The 17,335-nt window shown below is 38.4% G+C and overlaps 1 protein-coding gene across 2 annotated transcripts in view; it reads left to right on the forward strand.

Moving 5' to 3' along the window:
- Positions 1-10,107: 10,107 nt before the first annotated feature.
- FAM204A (family with sequence similarity 204 member A) overlaps positions 10,108-17,335 on the forward strand; it is a 31,966-nt gene continuing 24,738 nt past the window's right edge. The window contains exons 1-4 of one of the 2 annotated variants that reach the window (XM_081249651.1): positions 10,108-10,147; positions 16,266-16,507; positions 17,046-17,133; positions 17,265-17,295. In XM_081249651.1, coding sequence (XP_081105777.1) covers positions 16,274-16,507; positions 17,046-17,133; positions 17,265-17,295 — 353 coding nt within the window. In that variant the 5' untranslated portion in view covers positions 10,108-10,147; positions 16,266-16,273. The remainder of the gene's footprint in view (positions 10,148-16,265; positions 16,508-17,045; positions 17,134-17,264; positions 17,296-17,335) is intronic. The other variant, XM_081249652.1, reaches the window with a different exon arrangement.

A 17,335-nucleotide genomic window follows, 5' to 3' on the forward strand; every position in this document is an offset into this window, starting at 1 on the left:
TGTAAATACTTTTTTTTTTTTTTAAATTTTAAATTTCATTTCATTTATTTTTTTATACAGCAGGTTTTTATTAGTCATCAATTTTATACACATCAGTGTATACATGTCAATCCCAATCTCCCAATTCATCACACCACCAGCCCCACCCCCCCACGGCTTTCCCCCCTGGTGTCCATACGTTTGTTCTCTCCATCTATGTCTCAATTTCTGCCCTGCAAACCGGTTCCTGTACCATTTTTCTAGGTTCCACATATATGCGTTAATATACGATATTTGTTTTTCTTTTTCTGACTTACTTCACTCTGTATGACAGTCTCTAGATCCATCCACATCTCAACAAATGACCCAGTTTCGTTCCTTTTTATGGCTGAGTAATATTCCATTGTATATATGTACCACATCTTCTTCATCCATTCGTCTGTCAGTGGGCATTTAGATCGCTTCCATGACCTGGCTATTGTAAATAGCGCTGCAGTGAACATTGGGGTAAATGTGTCTTTTTGAATTATGGTTTTCTCTGGGTATATGCCCAGTAGTGAGATTGCTGGATCATATGGTAATTTTATTTTTAGTTTTTTAAGGAACCTCCATACTGTTCTCCATAGTGGCTGTATCAATTTACATTCCTACCAACAGTGCAAGAGGGTTCCCTTTTCTCCACACCCTCTCCAGCATTTATTGTTTGTAGATTTTCTGATGATGACCATTCTAACTGGTGTGAGGTGATACCTCATTGTAGTTTTGATTTGCATTTCTCTAATAATTAGTGATGTTGAGCAGCTTTTCATGTGCCTCTTGGCCATCTGTATGTCTTCTTTGGAGAAATGTCTATGTAGGTCTTCTGCCCATTTTTGGATTGGGTTGTTTATTTTTTAATATTGAGCTGCATGAGCTGTTTATATATATATATATATATTTTAACATATTTATTGGAGTGTAATTGCCTTACAAATGGTGTGTTAGTTTCTGCTTTATAACAAAATGAATCAGTTATACATATACATATATTCCCATATCTCTTCCCTCTTGCATGAGCTGTTTATATATTTTGGAGATTAATCCTTTGTCCGTTGATTCATTTGCAAGTATTTTCACCAATTCTGAGGGTTGTCTTTTTGTCTTGTTTATGGTTTCCTTTGCTGTGCAAAAGCTTTGAGTTTCATTAGGTCCCATTTGTTTATTTTTGTTTTTATCTCCATTATTCTAGGAGGTGGATCAAAAAAGATCTTGCTGTGATTTATGTCAGAGTGTTCTTCCTATGTTTTCCTCTAAGAGTTTTATAGTGTCCGGTCTTATATTTAGGTCTCTAATCCATTTTGAGTTTATATTTGTGTATAGTGTTAGGGAGTGTTCTAATTACATTCTTTTACATGTAGCTGTCCAGTTTTCCCAGCACCACTTATTGAAGAGACTATCTTTTCTCCATTGTATATCCTTGCCTCTTTGTCATAGATTAGTTGACCATAGGTGTGTGGGTTTATCTCTGGGCTTTCTATCCTGTTCCATTGATCTATGTTTCTGTTTTTGTGCCAGTACCATACTATCTTGATTGCTGTAGTTTTGTAGTATAGTCTGAAGTCAGGGAGTCTGATTCCTCCAGCTCCATTTTTTTCCCTCAAGACTGCTTTAGCTATTCGGGGTCTTTTGTGTCTCCATACAAATTTTAAGATTTTTTGTTCTAGTTCCGTAAAAAATGCCATTGGTAATTTGATGGGGATTGCATTGAATCTGTAGATTGCTTTGGGTAGTATAGTCATTTTCACAATATTGATTCTTCCAATCCAAGAACATTGAATATCTCTCCATCTGTTGGTATCATCTTTAATTTCTTTCATCCGTGTCTTATAGTTTTCTGCATACAGGTCTTTTGTCTCCCTAGGTAGGTTTATTCCTAGGTATTTTATTCTTTTGGTTGCAGTGGTAAATGGGAGTGTTTCCTTAATTTCTCTTTCAGATTTTTCATCATTAGTATATAGCAATGCAAGAGATTTCTGTGCATTAATTTCATATCCTGCAACTTTACCAAATTCATTGATTAGCTCTAGTAGTTTTCTGCTGGCATCTTTAGGATTCTCTATGTATAGTATCATGTCATCTGCAAACAGTGACAGTTTTACTTCTTCTTTTCCAATTTGTATTCCTTTTATTTCTTTTTCTTCTCTGATTGCTGTGGCTAGGACTTCCAAAACTATGTTGAATAATAGTGGTGAGAGTGAACATCCTTGTCTTGTTCCTGACCTTAGAGGAAATGCTTTCAGTTTTTCACCATTGAGAATGATGTTTGCTGTTGTTTTGTCATATATGGCCTTTATTATGTTGAGGTAGGTTCCTTCTATATCTATACCTACTTTCTGGAGAGTTTTTATCATAAATGGGTGTTGAATTTTGTCAAAAGGTTTTTCTGCCTCGATTGAGATGATCATATGGTTTTTATTCTTCAATTTTTTAATATGGTGTATCACACTGATTGATATATTGAAGAATCCTTGCATCCCTGGGATAAATCCCACTTGATCATGGTGTATGATCCTTTTAATGTGTTGTTGGATTCTGTTTGCTAGTATTTTGTTGAGGATTTTTGCATCTATATTCATCAGTGATATTGGTCTGTCATTTTCTTTTTTTGTAGTCTCTTTGTCTGGTTTTGGTATCAGGGTGATGGTGGCCTCATAGAATGAGTTTGGGAGTGTTCCTTCCTCTGCAAGTTTTTGGAAGAGTTTGAGAAGGATGGGTGTTAGCTCTTCTCTAAATGTTTAATAGAAATCACCTGTGAAGCCATCTGGTCCTGGACTTTTGTTTGTTGGAAGATTTTTAATCACAGTTTCAATTTCATTACTTGTGATTTGTCTGTTCATATTTTCTATTTCTTCCTGGTTCAGTCTTGGAAGGTTACACTTTTCTAAGAATTTGTCCATTTCTTCCAGGTTGTCCATTTAATTGGCATAGAGTTGCTTGTAGTAGTCTCTTAGGATGCTTTGTATTTCTGTGGTGTCTGTTGTAACTTCTCCTTTTTCATTTCTAATTTTATTGATTTGAGTCCTCTCCCTCTTTTTCTTTTTCTTTTTTTTTTTTGCTGTACGTGGGCCTCTCACTCTTGTGGCCTCTCCCGTTGTGGAGCACAGGCTCTGGACGCACAGGCTCAGTGGCCATGGCTCACGGGCCCAGCCGCTCTGCGGCATGTGGGATTCTCCCAGACCAGGGCATTAACCCATGTCCCCTGCATCGGCAGGTGGACTCTCAACAAATGCGCCACCAGGGAAGCCCTCCCTCTTTTTCTTGATGAGCCTGGCTAATGGTTTATCAATTTTGTTTATCTTCTCAAAGAACCAGCTTTTAGTTTTATTGATCTTTGTTATTGTTTTCTTTGTTTCTATTTCGTTTATTTCTGCTCTCATCTTTATAATTTCTTTCCTTCTGCTAACTTTGGGTTTTGTTTGTTCTTCTTTCTCTAGTTCCTTTAAGTGTAAGGTTAGATTGTTTATTTGAGATTTTTCTTGTTTCTTGAGGTAGGCTTGTATAGCTATAAAATTCCCTCTTAGAACTGCTTTTGCTGCATCCCATAGGTTTTGGATCATCGTGTTTTCATTGTCATTTGTCTCTAGGTATTTTTTTATTTCCTTTTTGATTTCTTCAGTGATCTATTGGTTATTTAGTAACATATTGTTTAACCTCCATGTGTTTGTGTTTTTTACGTTTTTTTCCCTGTAATTCGTTTCTAATCTCATAGCGTTGTGGTCAGAAAAGATGCTTGATATGATTTCAAGTTTCTTAAATTTACTGAGGCTTGATTTGTGACCCAAGATGTGATCTTTCCTGGAGAATGTTCCATGCGCACTTGAGAAGAAAGTGTAATCTGATATTTTTGGATGGAATGTCCTATAAATATCAATTAAATCTATCTGGTCTATTGTGTCATTTAAAGCTTCTGTTTCCTTATTTATTTTCATTTTGGATGATCTGTCCATTGGTGTCAGTGAGGTGTTAAAGTCCCCTACTATTATTGTGTTACTGTCAATTTCCTCTTTTATAGCTGTTAGCAGTTGCCTTATGTATTGAGGTGCTCCTATGTTGGACGCATATATATTTATAATTGTTATATCTTCTTCTTGGATTGATCCCTTGATCATTATGTAGTGTCCTTCCTTGTCTCTTGTAACATTCTTTATTTTAAAGTCTATTTTATCTGATATGAGTATTGCTACTCCAGCTTTCTTTTGATTTCCATTTGCATGGGATAGCTTTTTCCATCCCCTCACTTTCAGTCTGTATGTGTCCCTAGGTCTGATGTGGGTCTCTTGTAGACAGCATATATATGGGTCTTGTTTTTGTATCCATTCAGCAAGCCTGCGTCTTTTGGTTGGAGCATTTAATCCATTCACGTTTAAGGTAATTATCAATATGTATGCTCCTATGACCATTTTCTTAATTGTTTTGGGTTTGTTTTTGTAGGTCCTCTTCTTTTCTTGTGTTTCCCACTTAGAGAAATTCCTTTAGCATTTGTTGTAGGGCTGGTTTGGTGGTGCTGAATTCTCTTAGCTTTTGCTTGCCTGTAAAGCTTTTGATTTCTCCATCGAATCTGAATGAGATCCCTGCAGGGTAGAATAATCTTGGTTGTAGGTTCTTCCCTTTCATCACTTTAAGTATATCATGCCACTCCTTTCTGGTTTGTAGAGTTTCTGCTGAGAAATCAAGTGTTAACCTTATGGGAGTTCCCTTGTATGTTATTTGTCATTTTTCCCTTGTTGCTTTCAACAGTGTTTCTTTGTCTTTAATTTTTGCCAATTTGATTACTCTGTGTCTCAGTGTGTTTCTCCTTGGGTTTATCCTGTATTGGACTCTCTGTGCTTCCTCGACTTGGGTGGCTATTTCCTTTCCCATGTTAAGGAAGTTTTCGACTATAATCTCTTCAAATATTTTCTTGGGTCCTTTCTCTCTCTCTTCTCCTTCTGGGACCCCTATAATGCGAATGTTGGTGGATTTAATGTTGTCCCAGAGGTCTCTTAGGCTGTCTTCATTTCTTTTCATTCTTTTTTGTTTATTCTGTTCCACAGCAGTGAATTCCACCATTCTGTCTTCCAGGTCACTATCCCTTCTTCTGCCTCAGTTATTCTGCTATTGATTCCTTCTAGTGTATTTTTCATTTCTGTTTTTGTATTGTTCAACTCTGTTTGTTTGTTTTTTAATTCTTCTAGGTCTTTGTTAAACATTTCTTGCATCTTCTCGATCTTTGCCTCCATTCTTTTTCTGAGGTCCTGGATCCTCTTCACTGTCATTATTCTGAATTCTTTTTCTGGAAGGTTGCCTATCTCCACTTCATTTAGTTGTTTTTCTGGGGTTTTATCTTGTTCCTTCATCTGGTACATAGCCCTCTGCCTTTTCATCTTGTCTGTCTTTCTGTGAATGTGGTTTTTGTTCCACAGGCTGCAGGATTTTAGTTCTTCTTCCGTCCCCATTTGTCTTCATCTCATGCCTTGACATCTCCACTTCCATCATCCATCCATCCTCTCCACAAACATTTACTGAGCACGTACTGCAGGACAAGTACTGTGCCTTCAAAGGAGTTCACAATCCATCAGGGAAGACTCACCTATGACAAATAATTATATTTCAGTGTGATGAAGCCCTAGTTCTGCTGTGTATCAACTGTTATGAACACACAGAGAAGAAAGGCATGAACAGTATGAGTCAGGAAAGGTTTAACTTAGAAGGTAATATTTGATCTAGGTTTTAAAGAATGAAAAGAAGTTCAACAGCTAGGAAAGAGAAAGGTATTCCAGGCAAAGGAAATAGCACATTCTGAATTCCATTCTGAGACTTCTGTAGTTTCTACTTACATCATGGACATCATAATTTTGGTAATTATAGTGTAAAATATATCATTTATAACCCATTATATGTCTTGGACTACAAACTTATTGACATGTCAGTTCATATACTTTATTTGTATTCTCCTCAAACCTTAGCAAAGTGCTAAGCATTGGGCACATAGTAAAGACCACGAAGATTTTGACAGAGTAATCTGATAATCTGTCAACATTTATTTACTCAGTTTTTTGTGTGTGTATGTGTTCCCATAGAACTTTTTGGACTTTGAAATTTGGATTTCATTTAATTTTCACAAGTAATGAAGTGTTATTCATCTTATGATTTTTTAAAACATTATCTTTAGAGCAGTTTTAAGTTCACAGCAAAACTGAAGGCAAGGTATAGAGATTCTTTCCTATATGAATTGCCCCTCCCCCACGACTGATATCCCCCACCAGAATGGTACATTTGTTACAACTGATGAACCTATACTGACACATCGTAATCACCCAAAGTCCACAGTCTGCATTACTGTTTGCTCTTGGTGTTGTACACTCTATGAGTTTGGACAAATGTATCTATCATCATGGTATCAGACAGAGTATTTTCACTGCCCTAAAAATCCTCTGTGTTCTGCCTGTTCAATTCCCCTTGCCCCAACACACACACACACACATGCACACACACACACACACAGTTTTTATGTGTAAGGGAAGGGAACTAATGTTTATTGACTATTGACTACATGCTAGGATGAGTGTCAAAAGCTTTACACGTATTCCTTCATTTAGAGAGATTAATCAGGCAATGGGCTGTTTCAGAGGATGAAGGTGTTAGGAAAAGAGAGAGTAAGATAGATTTCAATGCAGCAATCCAGCAATGATTGAAGAGGATGCCTCTGATGGGATTTGATCACTCACTAGGTACTAAGAGAGATAGAGAGAGAAGACACATTTTGCTCCTGAAGCCTCTCTTTTCACGAGCTCCCACCCGGTACACATCTCACTGAGTATTAATGATGTCTACACTTTATTGACTGCACTATGCTGGGATTTATCAGGAACTTCACTGTAAAAGGGGTAGTGTGTGACAGCAGAAAGAGCAGGAGCTTCAGAGTGCAGTGAAATGTCCCCACCTTAGTTTTGCATGTTACTAGCTGTGTGACATTAGGCAAGTTTCTTAAAACTCTTGAAGCCTTAATTTCCTTGTCTGTCAAATGGATACAATAATAAGTACACCATAGGTTTATATGACATTCGTTGCAAAATACCTAGCACCCAGAAATGCTTCCTCTCCTATCTTCCTATGTACAACCTATTGGACCTGAAGAATTTGAAAGTACCAGACATGATGAATAAGGAAAAAGTACTTTTCTTTGGCAACATCCTATATTACAGAAATTTTGTTTCCTCCAATATCAACAGTTGCTGATGTCATAGTGTTAGTTATTCAACATATTCTTGGAAGATTAACATTGTTATCGATGCTTCAATTTTCAAATTAGAAAAAAATTCAGATAGAGAAATTGTCACACAATTCCTAAAGTTCAGAACTCTCTTGTTTCTATTCTTTCGCATAAGTCACTAGACTACTTTTTCTTCAATGAGGCATTTTGTACAGATGGAAATAACTATTCTCTATCTCAGTTTCAGCAAGAAGCACATTTATCATTTGTTCAACAAAGTCATATTCACTTTTTACAACTGAGAAATATTTAAGGGGTTTCATTATATTTGGGGAAAATTTCAACAATCAGAGATTTAGCAGCTGTCAAAAAAGACCTCCACAATTAATCTTTTATAATATGAGTGTGACTTGTAATCTCTACACTAAGGATAAAAATTACTAAATATAAGGAAAAATGATTCATAAACTATAATATTTCTTGGCAAAGAAAAACTGCTTTATGCTTTTTAAGATGTTTGAAAATTTAAGTGAAACTTACATGTTTGAAATTAGTGCCAGATGCAACACAATTCAAGCACAATTCACTAGCTGCATCACATTCACTATGATTTAGTAAAAGATATTCAATAATTCTATGTTTCATAGAAATCTCACAAATACAAGTATTTCATTCACAAAATGCATGGTTTGGCAGAGTTCCAGGACAGGAATTTGCTGGAGGAAAGGTAAATTTATTGATTAAAATAAATCAAATGACTGACATTTCCTCCAGAAAACTGGCAAAATAATAATATTCAGAGACTGAAAGTCTTACAAGCAAAACTGGAAGAAAGGTCTGAGCTATTTACGTTTATTATAGGAATCCAATAATGTCATACGAGTAAACAATCAGATATTTGAGAATTCTCAAGTTAACATTGAGAACATTTTAAACTACGTATTTTTGGAGTAGGACTTTCCAGAAACCTTTGATGTGAAATCTGGTGGCTGTAAGTCTTTGGAGTACTTATAATTATATTCCCCCTCTCTCCCTTGCACATTTATATGCACTAAACAATGAGTATTCTTTGATGGAACATATGTAGAAACAATCCAGATAGTTCTGAAACAGGCCAACAATATTTCCTTCCTACCCCATGTCTCAGTTCTTCCCCTCTGTGCTCTCTTTCCCCATTTTGGTTACACCTCCACCATCAGCATTTGTTATGGACTGAATGTTCGTGTACCCTTAAAATTCATACGTTGAAATCCTAACCCCAAGGTGGCTGTATTTGGAAATGGGGCCTTTAAGGAATTAAGGTTAAAAGAGGCCATAAGGGTAGGGCCCTGATCCAATAGGATTAGTGTCCTCTTAAGAAGAAACAAACACCAGAGAGCCCTTCCTGCCCCCACCCACCCCATTCTCTCTCTCTCCTTCTCTCTCTCCTTACACAACTGCACAAAAAAGATTTTATGAGCACACAGCAAGATGGATGCTGCCTACAAACCAAGAGAAGAAGCCTCAGAATGAAACCTACTTTGCTGACACCTTGATCTTAGGCATCCCAACCTCCAGAGCTGTGAGAAATAAATTTTTGTTGCATAAGCTACTTCGTCTGTGGCATTTTGTTATGGCAGCCCCAGCAGAGTAAGATAGCAATTAAGAGGCACAACGTAACAGTCACAACAGCATTTTCCTACACATCCTCTCTTTAACCACTGTTTATGGATTGGATTCAGGGAAAAACACTATTGAGGGGCTGGACACATTTGGCCAGGAGAGTTTCATACAGATCCTCACACCACTCAGCCCTGCTTCTAATCGAGCATCAGAGAATGTGAATGTGAGAAAGGACTTTAGTAACCCAAACTTGTCATTTCAGGTTTTGCTATGATTCTGGGGTCATAGAAAACTACTCCATACACCTGGCACATGTTCTGGAAAACAATGGGGGTGAGGTAGTTGATAGTTAAGTATTACACTTAAACATCGGTTTATACTAAATTGTGATATGTTATTGAGTGCAATACAAAATTCTTTCACATTTTTAGAATGCTTCAAAGAAAGGCATTATTAATAAGGCTAATGCCAATACCAACTGAAAATTACTGTGGGCAAGGTAATGCCTTAAGGGGTTTATGTGTATTTTGTTACATAATCGTTACAACACTAGAAAATAGGAATGTATTCTTCTTATTATTATTACAGAACGTTATTTCAGAAAATGGAAGCATTTCTAAAATAGCCCCACTCCCATCACGGTCACATTATGCTGTTTAATTTTCCTCAGAGAGCTTTTTTTTTTTTCCCCTGTTTTTTCCCCCCTTGCTTATTTTCTATGCTTCCCTAAGCCCCTTCTCAGAGCTTAAGACAGTGGCTGCCACGGAAAAGGAGCTCAATGAGCTTTTGGCCAAGGCCACACAGCTGGTCAGTGAAGCAGCTGCCACGATCACCAAACGGTAAGCGCCACTAGAGCAGAAGTAGGGATCATTTTGCTCTAAACATAGGCTGGCAGGGTGCCTGCTCAATAAATATGTACAGAAAGAAAAAAAAGTAAGGAAGGGAGCGAGGGGAAAAGGGTGTATGAATGGAAACGTTCACAGAAGGGTCTAGAGAGCTTCTGCAGTGACTTTCCGTCATTGGGGAATGAACTCAGTTCAAACTCTAAGCCAGCACTTTCCTCACCACGGAGTACGGGAAGGAATGGAGAAAAACAGTCTTTAAAAACGTCCAGAAAAAAGAAGAAAACGGCGAGAGAAAAGCTGGGAGAAAAGAAGAAGAAAGAAGGGAATAACCCCCTTCCTGCCTATTTAAAAGCACAGCTGAGAGCGGCCGGTTTCCATGGCGACCCCAGGCCAGAACGGCCTTAGCCTATTGGCTGAGATGCCGGAGCCAATGAGAAGGCGCGATGTTGACGGGTCTTAAGATGGCTGCTGGACGGCAGGCTACGGACCGGTGAGTAGAGCTGGTGGCTGGGCTAACTTCCAGGCGGCCCGGGCTCCGGTGTGACGGACCTGGGGAGGCCGGGTGCAGGGAGCGAGGGAGCCAGCGTGGGTGGCCTCACAGCCTCTCCGCGGAGCCTTCAAACCCTTTGGCCGGGCCCGCGGGAGAGTCGGCGGAGCAGGCCTCCGCTTTGCTTGGACCCGGCGTCGCAGCGCCTTCCCCGTCCTGTTGGTGGGAGAGGGGTTCTTCGTCCCACCCCAGCCAGAGTGAGAGGGGATGAGGAGACAGACTTTCGATCCGGGAAACAGTCTCTGGTTTACAATTGCTGTACCCGGAAGAGAGCTGCAGTCAATGGGAGTGTCAGCAAGCTAGACGTCCTATACCAGAATCTGCAGCGCTTAGTTCTGTGCTGGGAGGGGATTCTTCCCGCTCGGGGATCGGAGTGTGACCCTGCTGCCGGAGAGCCTGCAGAGTTACGGGTTGTGCAGCCAAACAGGAAAATATGTACCTTTCTAGAGCCACCCTATTGCTGTCTTGCACCTTGTAAGTATTCTCACAGCTGCATCCAATTTGAAATGAGCCTCGAAGTGTTATTGGTTACTTGTAAATCCTTCCGTGTAGGGTTTTGAGTCTGGGGAAGTGTTGGCTAAACAAAACACTCACTTTGATGAAAACATATGCGTACATGCAAAATCCTGCTAAATAGTTTATCTGGGTAATCAGATTGGTAACTTAAATCCGAAGTCAGGCCTGTGATTCAGTTGTATTTTCTCTACCTTTTTGAGAAAAGGGAGCGTATTTATTTCATAAACATGAATAGGACATTTACATTAATGTTGATGACAGCATGCTTAAAAGTATTTCAGGCAAGTAACTAATTCCCAGTCACAGAAACTGATTATTGTGTAAATTATTTAACACAGTCTTCAGATTGGTGGGTGGTGGCTTGTGACTGTCATACAAGTAAGATTAAATTCAGATCAGACAAGATTCAGATTTCTTTATTTCTAATTGAATATAAACTCTGGGAAATAGGACAGCTTCATTTGGTAAAAATGGAATTGAAATTCTGGAATATTAGAGGCAGGAGACATTTACCCAGTAAACTGCTCAGATTGAGTTTTGGTTATACATAGTTGCCTGGACTTCCAGAAAATGTGACATTATTACCCAGACCTCTGAATGTGACTTCGATGTATGCGATTTAGCCTAGCATTTTACATAGCTTTCTGCCCTTAGAAAGTGAGACGAAAATTCTTCTTAATCAAATGTTAACAGAATTACAGGCTGGAGACATTCTTCAGACCCATTTTCTAATCTGTGTCACCAAGAATATATTACTACTTAAGTCTGTTCTCTATAGAGTTTTCAAGCTATAGAGTTCTATTTTCCTAAGGTAAGTGGATTACAGTGCATTAGGTGAGTCTGTTACCTCATCTGTAAAAGGGGTTTAGATAATAATTCCTAGTGGAAGGGTCATTGGTGAGGATTAAGGGTAAAACAGTGCCTGTCACATTGTTTGTATGCCCTGTATAGCGGTGACCTGCTTTGTTTTTCGTTTTGTTTCTGTTTCTTCTGTCACAATTGGGGTTTCTTTCCCTTTCTGCAGAGCATCTTTTAGGTGTTCTCTCTGAAGTGCAGAATCTTACTGAAAACTAGCAGGCTTGCCTGTGGTGGCTGGGTTAGGCGAGAACCCTTATCTTCTGGGGTGCTGAGGTTTAATTAGTATTGTTCTGACTGTGAGAGGATGGAATGTTACAGCAAAGAATGAGGTGATTCTGGGCATTTGGGCACGTATAATACTGAGATCCATAAAGAAACATTTTAGAGCAGCAGGACATCCCAGAGATCTGATCACACCCTTCACCTTATAGCTTAAGAATGAAGACCCAGACAGATGCAGTGGCTTCCCCACAATTTTGTTGTTCAGGACCAGGAACCCATCTTCTGACTTTCAAAACAGTGGGGTTTTTTTTGTTTGTTTTTGTGTTTTTTTGCGGTACGCGGGCCTCTCACTGTTGTGGCCTCTCCCGTTGCGGAGCACAGGCTCTGGACGCGCAGGCTCAGCGGCCATGGCTCGCGGGCCCAGCCGCTCCGCAGCATGTGGGATCTTCCCAGACCGGGGCACGAACCCGCATCCCCTGCATCGGCAGGCGGACTCTCAACCACTGCGCCACCAGGGAAGCCCCAAAACAGTGTTTTTTCCTCTGCTCTACCACTGGTTCCCAATCCTTTCACAACCTAGAACCCCTTTTATTATAATTTGATATCTCCATGGATGCTATATTTTGAAAGATTGTGTCCACTAAACTATATTCATTAATTTTTGTTCTTGTTTTTTTTTTAAAATAAAAATCAGGTCTGTAGCTACCAATCAGAGTCTCTGATGAATGAATGTGTGGTGAAGAATAATGTTTCATTGAATTTAAGTCTCCTGACCTAAAGGTGGATGATATTGTTTGAGGGATAATAAAATATATTGGGCTTTTTGAATATTGAAATTAGCTTAGAGACCTCCATTACGGTCTTCATAAAACTTTGGGAAAACCTAAGCTGAGGAGCTGCTGAGCTGTGTCGTGTTCTTCTAGGTGCATTGCCATCTGCCCAGGTGTGCTAAGTGTAGTGACTGTGTTCGGTTTCCACGGGCAAAAGAAAGCCCAAGCCATTGAGACGAGGATGATACGTAAATATTTTTTGTTCATCATAAATCATGTCAGCCCTGGACTAAAGATGTGTTCTGCATAGCATACACAGAATTTTTTTTGTAGAATAATTGTGGAATTGGAAAAATCTCTCCAGTATGAAACGGAGAGGCTGATACTCAAAACCGTAGAGAAAAAAGGGATTCTGAATGATTTACATCTTCTTTGGGGCTAAATGATAAAACTAAAATATTTGACATGCAAGCTAAAAACGTGAAAATTTATGTATTGATACACGGACTGTTATATAGATCTGGCTATAATCTACATTTAAAAACTTGTTTCTTGTTCTCTGGTATGCCACGTCTCTTGAGAATGGCTGAGTAATTTCCACATGTGAAGGGTAATTTGGCGTGATCTGCTTTAAAATGAAGGAATGCACTCTGAAAGGTATGAGGTGAGCAACACTTCAAAGAACTAGAGCATCACAATCCAGAGGAACCCAACAGAAGTAACAGGGGGCCTAATAGGACCAGTTGGTACCATAGTACAATTACAAATGTATAAATAACATGTGTGTGCTTTGAGTAGAAAGACTGTTTTGGAACGTAAGCCTAAAACAAGTCATGAAGCAGCCACTCCATATTGGCTGATTTGCAGCCAAGCTGCTGTTCAGGTGGGCAGTTTCACTTTGCAGGCTCCTCAGTGAATAATCTGCATTTGTCTGTGGCCACCAAGTTGCCCTGGTATTTGTGTGTGTGTATGTGTTTTATGGTCAGAGGAGAATGGCACATCACTTTACAGATACTTAGGAATTAAGTTCAGAAACACACCTTATTTGAACTTTGCCTTGTTTTATGGATTTGGACATAGAGTCCACTTTTTAAAGTTATTTTAATTTTTTTTCCCCTGTGGGCACACACAAGAAACTATCATACCCGTCAGTGTATCCTGAGGACGGTTCTTAATGCCACATCAGCAAGAACTTATTAAAAATAGGTGATTTTGAGAAAGTCCAAAAGTGATAAAAAATGATTAAGGGCTGATGAGGAAAGGCATGCCCTGTCCACGGCAACTGGCACTGCTTCCCAAGGAGAAACCCATTTGGGTGCCCAGAGCACAGACTCACCCTGTGGAGATACTGAAGCAGTGGCCCAGTGGAGGAACTGTGCCCATCTGAGCGTCACAACTGAAGTCTGGGCTGAGTGGTACTTGGCTGCTGATGGACAGAAGCTTGCCATTTGTATAGAATGTTGGTTCCATGAGGTTAGGCATTTTTGCCTGTTTTGTATACTGCTGTTCTATGTCTTGAAGAGTGCCTGGCACACAGTGGGCATGCGAAAGATGCTATGGACAGGGAAGAGGAACAGTGGCTTCAAACGTAGAATCCCAATTGGTGCTAAGAAAGCTAACTCTGAAACTTGTTACTGTCCTTAAGTCCTGAAATGGGATAGTGAGCCTGAAGGTATATTATATGCCAGTGGCAAAGTCATGATGGAGCTTATTATCACTCCCCTCCCCCTGCTTCTCAGAACAGTAGAAATATTTTTATTAATAGCACAACACCTGTTTTTTAATATTGGCATGTTTTACACTATGTCCTTTGTGCTAACAGAATATCTCAACACAACCTCCATTCCAACTTTTAAAATCCTCAGGCCAGATTTAGGGATGGATCCAGGGTTTATAGGGCTTGGAGCTTATGTAATTTGAGGTCTCCTCTTTAAAAAAAAGGCATACAGATTAAAAATATAGAAAATCAGGTATAGTGCTTTGGGAGGACCTGTGAAAAAGAAGAGCCTTGAAGCTTAGGTTCCACTATCTCCCTGGTAATTTGTTTCTGGTTTTATTGCTCCATTCAGAAAAAGACATCAACATTTTTAATTGAAACTTCAGTCAGACTGTGGGAATCAAGGAAGTAAATGACTTGCATCAATTGCTAAGTGAATGCACCTTAAACATTAGAAACTTCAAAGCTACCTTATGGATGCTGCTACCCATGATTGACATGATAAACATGCAGTACATGGCCACAGAAGTAATAATAATGATGGCAAAAAGGACTTAGCATTGATCAAGTCCCCAGAACCTCCTAAACACTGTGTTGAGCGTTTCAATAGCGTACCTCATTTCATCCTCAGAATAACCCTGTGTGCAATATAGTTATTCCTGTAAAACAGATGAAAAAACTGAGGGTCAGAGGTGTTAAAAATGATTTCCTCATACCACTCATATATGGTTGATTCAGGATTACAGTTGGAGTAATTAGATGTTAGAACCCTTCCTCCTAAAAAGCCAAGAGAATGTTTTGGTGAGGATGTTTCAGAGAGCCAGCAGCTATGAGGCTGGATGCAAACTGTGAAAAGTGAGAGCTGATTCTTTGGACTTGGGAGGAGGTCCTTAAAAGTTATCAGGCATCCATTATTCAGAGTAATGCAAAATTCCGTGATACTTTGTCTCGGAGACAATGCTGGTGGTTTTCTTACTAGGTTAATGCAGTAGGGGACAGAAAGTTTAGCAAAAAGATTTCCATCTTTCTATTTTATTCCTTTAAGTTGGTAGTAAATCTTGAGCAGTACAGCCAACTTCTGTATTCTAGGCCTCTTTTGAATGAACTGGTTTTGGTTCATTACGTATGCTAAAATAGACTGTGTCATGGAGATTAATAGTGAAAATGTACTCAATTATAATTTTAGCAAATGATTACAACCTCAATTTTTAAAAATCATTTTTATTAGACTTAACAATAGTTAATGGTTCTCTCTACCAATGGGCTGTATAACTAATGATAAGAATTACCCTGAACTTTAACTTGTTTCCCAAATACAGTATTATTTTAAAAAACTGTATGTTTTTGTTAAATTGTTAGGATTATACTCCATTTAGTATTACTTTAGCAGGCAGTATAAAATGTAAAACTAGGACATCCTTTTTACCACCATACTTTTCTCAAACTACCTGCACAGCTTAAAAATTTTCCTTTGAGTAATACGTTTCCTACTCTGTAGGTAATAAGTCCCCTGAAGTTTCGTACGTTCAAATACAGGCGAAACATCCAATTTTATTTTCTTCTCTAACTGTTACAGCTTGAAATATAGTATTATAATTCTTAAGTTGCCTGCAGTGTATATTGTTAGGCTCTTAACATTCTTGAGCAGTGAATGCTTTTACTGAATTTCCTCTTTTCTTTGGACAAGATTATCCATATATTAGAGAATCGAGGTTCTACTGTCATTAAGTCATTCATCTGTAGGTGTGTCTTGTTACAAACTTGCTGAAAATACACTTAAAAAAATTTATACAAGCAAAATATTTAAATTGTCTTAATATGGAGGGTACATCCCACTTTATACCAATTTAAAAAAAAGTCTAGATAGACTGTTCCCAAACCATTGGTATAATTATTAGGTTCCTGGGGTATCTTTTAATGGTTTTAAAATTCTTTCCATGTCTACTTTATATGTCTTAATTCAGTTTTTTCCCTTTAGCAGAAAAGATGTGGAGTGGGCTACTACCTCCTGGCCTAAATGAAAGTGATGTTGAGTTGAATTCTGATGATGAAGCCACAGTAGAGAGCTCTGAACTTAACTTACAAGAAGGTAAAGAAGATGGGACCATTACAAACACAGAGGTCTCAGATATCCCTACAGATGGACCAAAAACTGAAGCAGAGGCAAATGTAAATGCGTATGAAGAGTGTCCCTCTGGAATTCCCTTAAATATGTGGAATGTAGGTTTTCTCTGATGTGTTCTTATTAGAGCCTGTACCTGTGTGTTTGTCCTGTGTGTGTCTCTGCTGTGGTCAGAATGTATATGTTCTTGGGAGGTAAATATGTAGGGAAGATTGACTCAGAATAATTTTATTACTCTGTGGGTCTGTGGCCAATTCACCGGCCACTCAGATACTTATGTTCATTTTTGTTTTGTTTTTCATAAAAAGAGGAAGGAAAAAAAACAGTTAGTAGGATTAGCTACTTGGTCTAACAAAATACATGAGGAGTTTCAGTCTTAATCTCTTTGTTGTCTATGAGCCATTGACTTTTACCCTCAGGTTATCAGATTGACTTATTTGGAAATAAATGAAGATAAAAACTCAGGTTGTGAAAGTCTCAGACAATATAGTATCTCAAGAAGAACTGAACTAGTTTCATTAAATTTGTATTTTTATAAATGTTATAGTTTTTTATTACTTAACATGTTATTTTTCAGATGTATGCTTTGCTTCAAAGCATATTTGCTTCTCTTTCTTTCTTTTTACTTTTATGTAGAAATTTCAAGAACTGCATACAAAACATTCTGAACAGAAAACCTCAACTTCAAGATCCAGAAAGAAAAAAAGAAAACGCTCCAGAAAAGGTGTTTTAATTTAGGTTAATTGTCAATAGTGCTAATATTAAATTGTGACCAATTGAGCTCAACAATTTTTAATAACCATAATTTTGAAATAACCGAATACTTAGGTATTGACACTGTGAATTCTTTTTCAGGTAAATTGAAGAATGAAGAAGAATCTCAAAGGTAGGTGGAATTTAAAATATCTGTCTGTCCTAGATAGTAT

Source organism: Mesoplodon bidens, assembly GCF_964165515.1.
Source record: "Mesoplodon bidens genome assembly, chromosome: 1".
NCBI lineage: Eukaryota > Metazoa > Chordata > Mammalia > Artiodactyla > Ziphiidae > Mesoplodon > Mesoplodon bidens.